Here is a 10,546-nt window from a genome sequence, read left to right as displayed (position 1 = left end):
TTTATTATTTTAATTATAATGTAATTGAATAAAAGTAGTGACCTAATATTAAGTTATGAAATAATTTATCTAATGTTTCTGAGCATTAGGATTCGTAAAAATTTATATTGTTTTCTATTAAAATATTATGTATATAAATATATTTTAAATATTTATCATAAAAAAAAATCAATATATATACATGTCAAATAAATAGGGAAATGTGGAATTTTATTTACCAATAAATTATATTTTTAATGTATTTTTTCTTTTAAAATTTTTTAGATTGAAATATTATTTTACTTTCAAAAATTGAAGTCAGCTTTCTTATTATTTTTTTTTTTTACTTAATTTTAACAAGTAATAAGGTTAATCTTTCTTTTTTAGTTTTCAAATGGCATCACTAAGATTTAAAAATATATATATTATTTATTGTGCTTGATAAGTTTTTGTACTAAATAAAATTTTAATATATCATTGATATATACATCTGACATTAATTAAATTTTAAATTCTAATTATTAATGCGATTCAAAGACAAATAATGAAATTCAAAGACAAATAATGAAAGATATAATGTTAAAACTATTAAGTTATTTTGTTATGAGTTCAACTCATGAATCTATTATTTAAAATTTAGGAAACAATTAGTCTAAAATTTATCTTGTTTTCTTTTTCTAGTTGGCATCTTCATTTTAATTATTATTGTACCTAAATTATAAATTTGATTATTAGATTATAAAATTTGTTGAAATGCATTTTCTAAATTCAAATAACAAATTGCTAAAAAAAATCGCAGATATAAAAATTTAAAAATTTAAAATTATAATAACAATAACTTTTCACTTAAATATCATGATTTCTTGGCACAAATTAAGGAACATAAAGTAAATTAGCACCATTTTAATATTATTAAAGTACTTTCCAATTCAAAAACCAAAATTTTGCATGTATCTTAAGTAGTGTAATTTATTATATTGATATGACATAAAATAATGGAGGCAAATTGAAATATATTAAATCAATGGAAAGGGGGAAAAATCTATGTACCTATTTGCATTATACAGAACTACTTTCTGTATTTATTTCTTTATTTTTTTCTCTTTTAAAACTACTTTACTTTAAAATGGCAAAATAGGACTTTCTAAAAAATTATTTTATGAAGCACTTTTTAACAAAAATGTTATGAAAAATAAATGTTTATAATTAAAAAAAAAAAAAGAAAAAAAGAAAAAAAAAGGGCGCACCCAATAACATCCTTATTATGATGGCACTATCTATACCAGCTAAAGCCTGAGAATCTCATTTTCGAAATAGAAAGAAGAGAGGAGGGTTTACCACCAGTCAAGAAAAAATGGGAAAAGAGAAAAGAGCAGGAATTTGTTAGATGAGTTTCTTGATCCCGTAGTTTATGGAATATGAGTTTATAAAAGCAAAGTGATCGTAAAATTAAAAAATTTTAAAAATAAAAAAAAAATGTAATAAAAGCTTAAGAAATTAAAACCTTGTTCACAGATCTTAACAAAAAGTAATTAAATTTTTCATCATAAAAAATGTTAAATTAAATAATATTGAATCCTAAATAAAAGATGGGCTAGTTCCATTGTCTATTGTGGATGGCATATAAGATCTACCAAATTTGAAGTTTCTTGGACTTCTGCAACTGTGCAGCGACAAGCAGCCAATGGAATAAATAAGAATTATAACCGTGCAGTGACAGGCGGCTCTTGAGTCGTCATCATGTTCCAATAAAAATAATTAAAAAATAATAATAATAATAATAAAACAAAATTAATAGTAGTAGAAAATTTTCAAGTGCTTTTTGTTGAACAAAGAGTGCCATATTGCCATTAAGAACTTCCACCTGAACTTCATTAAGTAATTAAAAAAACCACCAATTATTTTGATCTAGTTGAACTCTTTTTTGTGCGGTGGCCCTCTAAGCTTAAACCGAGAATATTATTGTTATAAATCGTTTCCTTAATATATGACCAAGGTTAATAAACAAGCTAGCATTGGTCAATGATCAGCGTTTGGATTGCCAAGCTTGTCCCCATACGATTAATAGAGCAAAATCTGAATAGCTGATCCTCTGTTTTCCAAAATGCATGCAGCATTTTTGTCCACGTCAAGAAAGCGTACATGGAAGGGGGGTAAAAAAAATAAATATAAAAAATTAACAAAACTACAATGGTTTTCTTGTTTTCTTCATTGCTAACACAAATCCCAGTTCAAGATGCAGATGATCCAGCTTTTTCATCCTCCAAAAGCTTCAACTCATTGCGCCAACCTTCAAGTTTTGTCAACTTGTCCAACTGCTCAGGCTTCATATCATGCTGTGGAGTTTTTTGTTTTTGAGCTTCTGCAAGTCGAATCTGTAAGGGAGAGCCAACACATGGAAAGATTAGTACGTTGGTTAAATTCGGAATATGCTACAAAAGAAAAGTGCAATGACATTATGTACCTTCTTTTTTAGCGCACGAATTCGTTTATCGATGTCTTGAACTGGACCCCCTGGATTTAAATCCTCTGCTGAATCAACAGGAGGAGTAACTAAAGCAGGACTTGAAGAAACAGCTAGCTCATTCATTTGAGAGATCAATGGCTTGACAGAGTCAGATTCATGACCAGCATCTCCAACGGGTACCGATTCTTCCCTCTCAGTTTCCTCAGCTTCACCTTGTTCCGAGTTTTTCTCTTTTTCAAGAGCAGCCTATAGAACATAAAAAGAAGAGAATTTAAAACAAGCTGTTCAATTTAAAATGGTATTCTTTCAAAACCATAAAGGGACTTATTAGCACATTATTAACTATTTTCAAAAGAGACCTCAATTTGTATATGATAAATTTACAACTAAAAACACTAGATTTAGAATGAAAGAGGCGATGCCTTTTCCAAAACCAAGCTGCTTTACTTGAAAACAGAGCTACTAATCTCCTAAATGAGTATCCAAATATTTATATTTTGTATTCCTGCAATTTACTAGTCAGAACGATCAAATGCATTTCGTAAGCCTCTTCTAGCCTTCTCCTCTCCTAAACCATCCGTTCCCTCCTTTAAATTCAACTCCTTAATCCCACCAAAGCCTTAAATTTCCTCTGCTCACGAATACCAAACTCCTTATTCCATTACTTTACTCCTTAAATGATTCTTTCAAACCTAGATTTAAGTTTTTTTTCCTAAAGACAGCCACATATTCCAAAACCAGAATGATTCCTACATGTTATGCTCACCCCGTCCAAAGGAAAAACATGAAATGAAACCTTAATCCATGAATTCCTACAACTTCTTCATGGCATTAGACCATCAAAATTTCAGATATATACCATTAAGAACCTAATCTCATCCAAATCACGATCTGCAGACTAAAGATCCTAACACAACTTCTACACCCTCTTAGCTCCTTTCATAACCAACCTTTCAACAAATCCTTAAAAAGGAGAACATCTTTAAGCCTGCAGTCTAAAATATGCATATGTCCAGGATCACTTACGGTAAATGGCTGCCTAAAAGTATCTTAGTAATTTCCAGCACCATAGTCTAATTTTAAGAATGTTTTTAGCTCTATATTTATGAACTTATTTTTTTTCTTTTAAAATCTAAATAACAAGAGATTTTCCAATTATTAAGAGGCTATAAACAAAACAGACACAAGATAATAAACATACAGAAAAGCATACAGAATCAAAGGTTCAATTATTGAATAATCATTTTCCCTTTCTAAGCATCATTCAGCATAACAAATCCTAATTCCCTGAACAGGACGGCAAGTACTATCCAACACGGACATCTTGTTCCAATCCTGCCATACATCAAACCTTTAAAGCTGGGGAAGAAAATTGGAAGAATTTGAAAAATGGATACAGCTTGAAGGTTTGTGTTTCTTCTTAATTCTAACTTTTTACATTTCATAACAGCGTTAACCATCTAACTTATGTATTTGAGATATAGTAATAAATCTATATTCAACAAAAAAATCATTTGACATAGAAATTTCCATGGGGAGATTTCGCCATTGCTTCTCTCCATCCGGAAACTAATAATTGTTCAATAAAATAGAGAAAGAGCACGCCAATGCGCAAATGACAAACCTGTAGCCGTTTCTCCTTCTTTCGCTCGTTTCTCTTTACAGCCTTGGTCTTGGGTTTTGTATTATCTGGGGTAGGATCATAACCTGGAGGTCCTCCATCCTGTGAGGCCATTTCCTTTTTCCACTGCATTACAGAAAGACAAGCAACATCCACGTTGATCCATTCACGGAGAACAACCCACAAAAAAAAAGTTTTCAACTTTTCTGTTTGCTTGTTGTATAATAGCAACATTTGATAACCTTGAAAATGTAAGACAAATAAAAAGAAAAAAGACATAAATAAAAATCATAATTTTTATTGTTGGATCCCCAAGAAAATTTTTAAAAAAACCCAACTTTATTAAGTCGAATAAACATAGAAAAGTTCCTTTCTTTAATTTTTAAGCTCTCCAACAACCACAAGGATCAAAAGACTATTGGGTTTCGCTTTTCCTCTTTTACATACACTATTTCTATATATTTTCTCACTAACCAAAAAATAAGTACCGAAGTAAGCGACTATGACTATGACTCAAAATGGGTCTTATTGATAATGCAAAAAGAAGCAAACTTTCTATTCAATTCCTTATAATTTCCCAGAAACCAAACAAAACGGTATCTAAAAAAATAAGGTAGAGAGTACGGCAACATAAAATTCGTACCAAAGCACCTTTGGATTGGTAAATGGCGACTTCGTCTTGAGGGACATAGCCAGCACGAATCCGGATGGGCTTCCGGAGAGTACCATCAGGTCGTCGGGTCGGGGCGACAATTCTCTCACCTTCTTTTAGGTTTCTGCTCAGCTCCTCCAACTGCTTAAGTGGCTCCTCTCCTCCTTCTCCTCCGCCATTGTTAGTGGTCGCCATAGCTTGATTAGCTGATCACCCAATCGATGAATACCGGATTCTTTCTGATTTCTACTTTTACTTTGTTTTACTGCTTCTCCAATGGTGGAATTTTCAGTAGGGAAAAATGAGCAGGGCCATCTCTCTCTCTCTCTCTCTCTCTGTTTTTTAATATAATTTCACTTTGGCCCCCTGTTTTGCAGTTTATTTTACAATGCAACTTTGTTTTAAAAAATTCCACTATACTCCTACACATATAGACTACCTGTCAACATGCTCTATTGAATCATATTCGTTTCATATTATATGTATCAAATATTCATATTAAATTTAATCAATTTGAATATAATTTTTTATTTTTTTTATAAAAATAGATAAATCTAAATTAATTCATAAAATTATTTAAATAATTCATTAAAATCCATATCAATTTGAAAATTCAAATCTAATTTAGATTTGGAATAATATATATATATATATATATATATTCTTTTAATCTTGCAAATATATTTATTTATTTTTATATTTTGAAAAAATTAAATAAAAAAATATATTTAAACAAATTTAAAATAATAAACTAAGTTTTTCTACTATTTTAAAAATTGGCATAATTATAAAAATACCTTTCCTTAATAATAGATTTAATTGATCTATCATATTTTACCCATTAATATTTATTAATTTATTATATTTTATAAGGTACCACTTATAAGAACTCAATACGATATTAATAATTTAAATTCAAAAAATTATTGTAATTATAATGTGAATTCATGTTGTATTTGAATCTTTTTTTTTTTTTTTACCAATTACTCAAAATAGCAATTTTAAGTTTTAACCCTCTTAGCACCTATACATTTAAAAATAAAAAAAGTAATTTTTTCACAGACAAAATGGCCATAATTATGGTAACAGGTCATTGTTAGAAACTAAAAAAAAAAAAAAAAGGTTATAATTTCGTCCATAATTATAATTAAGGAGAGGTTATACTACTGATCATAATTTTGTTTTGAACTTTTTTTTTTAGTTTTTTTAAAGTTTTATAGGCTTTAAGAAACTAATGGCTATTTTTATCAAAATTAAAAAAATATCAAGCCCCATTTAGAAAGTATTAAAATTATTTGGAATTTGAAATTTTCTAAAAAAATAATTTTTTTTATAGTTTGGATGGCTTTTAGAAAGATAAAATTATGGTAAATGATGGAAATGAATCATCCAAAAAGCAGTGTCATTTTAAAATTTTTTAAAAAACTAATTTTATATATTTTATTAAAAAAATATTTTATCCTAAAATTTTAAAAAACTCTAATAAATTATTCATAAAAATTTTGAATCTTGAAAAATGAATTTCTGATAAACTAATTCTCAGTAATTGGTTTCCTTCAAAATTTCTATACTTCCTAAATAATCCAAGTAAATTTGCCCAACTAAAAAAATTGAAATATATTTACATAAAGCAAGGATTTTAGTTTCTTTTTTTTTTTTTCCTGGAATTTGTTTTTTCTTTATCATAACATCAAATGGCAGTCAATAATGTTATATTTTAGGGTTATTTCGAAAAATAGTCACCCCGCAACATGATTTTTGAAGAATAGCAAAAATTTTTTTAAAAAAAAACTAGCCACCTTGAGACAAAAATACCTTTGATAAAATTGAAAATTACACAAAAGATTTTTTTTACCCTTTCCTTCTTCCTTTACACAGCCGTTCGGGTAAGGGTTTCTCTAACAGGCTACTCTTTACATCTCATCTCCTCTCAATCTCATTTTTTGTATTTTCTCATATCTGAAACTAAACTCAGGTAAAAATTTTATCTTTTTTCTTATTAGATGAAAGTAAGGAAATATGTGTTTTTTTTCTTTTTTCTCTTTCTCTTTTTTCTTGTATTTTTTGTTAGTTTTGGAATTTTTAAGCTTTTTATTTAATATGGATATGCAAGAAATTAATTTATGAGCTGTTATATGTGATTTTAAAGATACTTAGGTGGTATATGGTTTGAAAATGGGGGAAAATTTGTGTAAAACTGAAAAATTATGAAAAATAGAAAAAACGGAGGAAATTTGGTGAAAAAGATGAACTTCCGCCATTTTCCTCCAGTTTGTCAGTTTTTGCAAGTTTTCCTCTAATTTTTTGCCAATTTTCCACCAAGTTTCCGCCAGTAGGAAAAAGCTATATTTGGCCCAAAAAAAAAAACAGAATCAACTTTTTTAATACAGTTAATATGTTTGTTTAGTATTATTCAAAATTTTATATATTTATTGATTTAGTTTAACGTTATTCATTTAATTTTGTAGTAAAATAGAAGATGATAATATTGTAATTGCAGTTTTATACAATGGAACATTGGTACAAAATGATGGTGGTAATTGGGAATATCGAAATGGTAAAAATATAATGGTTTCCGTCGGCAAGAGAAGTACAAAATCAGAGTTAGAGGATAAGATTTTCAATTCTATTGAGATAGATCGAAATGAATATTTGCTAAAGCTAAAATGGATATATGGACGATGTGCAGAAAAGTTGGATCCTACAAAAATATGCTGTGATAGGGATGTGAAATGCTTTCTTCAAGAAGTGAGGAATGGAGGGATGAAAATGATGCTGCCTCCATTGTATGTTGATGTGATTTTGAAAGTTAAACATGCATGTAGAAATGTTCATCAAACAGCCTTTGCTTCGGATAGTGGAAGTAATCTTCATTCCTTTTCTTGTCCTCCAATTGGCATTCGTCTACCACAAGTTTTCGGTACTGAACCTATTTAGGCTATATCTTAGGAAATTATGGTTCAAGAAACTCAGTTTAGAGATCAAGTTGATGTTCGTGGGGCCTGGACATCATTTAACATCCACGAAGGAGTTGATGTTGGAGGTGACTATGCTGAACGGTTTCCTAACGATGAGGAGTATGAGCAGTTGTATAATATTGATAATGATGGGAATTACAATGTAGCAGAGGATGATGTTGATCATAATGATGTACATTTTGATCATGAGTTTCCGGACAATGATAATGATATGCATCCTGAAATGAACAATGAAGGAGTTGATGATGTTAGGGTTCATCGTGCTACAAGTGACCACATATCATCGAGCAGCAGAAGTGGTTCTATGGCCATATTTTTGTCAAAGTTCACTGGCTGTGAGAGCATAGTAGTTGGACAATTATTTCGCAACAAACGTGACTTACAGAATAAACTGAGTATCTATTGCATGCGAGAAAATAAGGAGTTCAAGGTGATACGATCAACTACACAACGGTATGAGGTTGTATGCTTGGAGAATACTCGTAAATGACGACTACATGCAACCACATTTAAAAATGGAGAAATATTTGTTGTGAGAATTTTTGATAATATACACAATTGCTCATTAGATATCGTGCATCGAGAACATAAGAAGGCCAGTAGCTGGGCTATCGGGCAATGTATCAAATCTAAATATGAAGGTATTGCACGTGTTTACAAACCCAAAGAAATTCAACATGATTTTTTGCAGAAATATGGGATGAATATAAGCTACAACAAAGCATGGAGAGGTAAAGAGTATGCACTTAACAGTGTTAGGGGATCTCCAGAGGAGAATTTTGCTAAGTTACCTGCCTACTGTTATGAGTTAGTGTCGAAGAACCCTGGGACTGTTACACGTATTGAAACAGATGATAATAACAATTTTGTATATTTTTTTATGGTGATTGGAGCAAGCATTAGGGGATTTAAATCCCACATAAGACCCGTGTTGGCTGTTGATGCAACTACATTGAAAGGGAAATACAAAGGGTACATGTATATTGCATCGAGCATGGATGGCAATAAGCAATATATCATTTGGCTTTCGGCATTGGAGATGGAGAGAATGAGCAAGCATATACATGGTTTTTCCAAAACCTCAAGGATGCCATTGGAGATTTTCCGGATTTGGCGTTTGTGAGTGATAGACACCCCGCTATTGAAAGGGCATTACGCAAAGTTTTTTTCCAATGCATACCATGCGTTGTGCACGTACCATATAAGCAGAAATATTAAAGCAAATGGACATGCAAAAGATGAATCAATAATATAATGTTTCATGCTCGCAGCTAGTGCATATTTGGTTGAAGATTTTGAGTTTTATATGGGGCAAATTGAGGCAAAAAACAGTAGGGTTGCCCAGTACATTTGATCATGTGACCCTACAAGGTGGGAACGTTCTTTTTGTCCACCAATATTGCAGAAAGCTTGAATGACATTTTTCTACATGCTAGAGAGATGCCAATAGTAGCATTAATAGAGCACATACGGGATTTACTGCAAAGGTGGTTTTATGAGCGACGTATTGCAGGTGTAAAATTGACGAAGCCTGTGATTGACCATATGGAAGAGCAACTCAAACTACGAAATTTGGAGTCTATCGGACTACGTGTGAAAGCCATTAATATGCATGAATTTCTTGTGGAAGGTGAAAGTTTGAGGGGTACAGTTAATCTCCAATAAAAAACATGCTCATGCAAAGTCTTCGATCATGATCAATATCCTTGTGATCATTGTATTGTCGCTTGCAGAGACCGTAAAATTGCTCCTTATGGCTTGTGTTCTCATTACGACACCGCGGATGCATATCGTGCAGCTTATGCTGAGTCCATTTACCCTTTGTTAGATGAAAACCAGTGGCATATCCCAGATGATGTGGCAAGTTTTATTGTTCTTCCACCAAGATGGACACGTAGGCGAGCCGGTAGGCCGAGGATGCAACGTATACCATCCGAAGGTGAAGATGTTATTGGACATAGATGTAGCTGATGCAGTGGTGTTGGACATTATAGGCAGAGATGTACGAATCCATTGTCTTATGCTTCGAATTATAAAGTTTTAATTTAGTGTTATGGTTTAATATGTTTTGATAATTATTTCATATATTGGATATAATATTTTCTACTCCACGGTGGAAGATTTATTAGCAATCTTTTTTTTTTTTTTTTGAATTTAATCCCAAATGAAAAGAGGCTTTCTGGAGTTGATTTTAAATCTTTAGTTTACATATTATTTTATAAAATGTCCAAATGATTTTGAAAAGAAAAACAAATATATATCATTTTTTCTTTTATTTAAAATGGTTATTGATTTTAAATGTCAATATATTTTTTGTTAATTCCATCTTCATCTTATATAATATTTGTCTCCACTCTCAATTTTTTTACCCCACTATTAACTTAAATAATATATTAGAAATTGATTTTCCAAGTGGAGGAAATTAGTTTCTAATAGGAGTAAAAATTATTCAACGATTTCTGCTTGGAGGAAATTTTTTCCAATGGGAGGAAACTATTTCCGCTTGGAGGAAAAATTTTCCTCCTGGCGGAAATTTATCCAGAGGCTTTAATTGATCTTTATATGGGATTTTCGACTAGAGGAAAATTTTTCTGCCTAGAGAAAATATTTTCCGACAAGCGGAAAATTTTTTAGAATTTGCAATTGAGCTCGTAAGACGTTTGTGCATAATGGAATTCTAATAAATAAACATGGCACATTTCCTATAAGGTCAATTACTTATCCTTACATCAATACCACATCATTATCTTTGTTAAATTAACATTATAAGCCACCATTATCTTTACAATTAAAAGTCTAATATAATAAAGAATATGCATCTATAAACATGACAAAAGGAAAGAAAAATG

At 30.6% G+C, this 10,546-nt stretch overlaps 1 protein-coding gene across 1 annotated transcript; it reads right to left on the bottom strand.

The window, feature by feature from the left end:
- Nucleotides 1–2,011: 2,011 nt before the first annotated feature.
- LOC107427809 (partner of Y14 and mago) lies at nt 2,012–5,081 on the bottom strand. Its single transcript, XM_016038202.4, has 4 exons — nt 4,711–5,081; nt 4,071–4,193; nt 2,444–2,692; nt 2,012–2,354 (listed from the first exon to the last, which is right to left on the bottom strand). Exons 1-4 carry the CDS (start codon nt 4,912–4,914, stop codon nt 2,211–2,213), a joined length of 720 nt encoding a protein of 239 aa, XP_015893688.1. The 5' UTR covers nt 4,915–5,081; the 3' UTR covers nt 2,012–2,210.
- Between the last annotated feature and the right edge of the window lie 5,465 nt (nt 5,082–10,546).

Source organism: Ziziphus jujuba, chromosome 9 (assembly GCF_031755915.1).
Source record: "Ziziphus jujuba cultivar Dongzao chromosome 9, ASM3175591v1".
Classification (NCBI taxonomy): Eukaryota; Viridiplantae; Streptophyta; class Magnoliopsida; order Rosales; family Rhamnaceae; genus Ziziphus; species Ziziphus jujuba.
The sequence above is the reverse complement of the archived record's forward strand: the minus strand, read 5'-3'. Positions and strand labels throughout refer to the sequence as shown.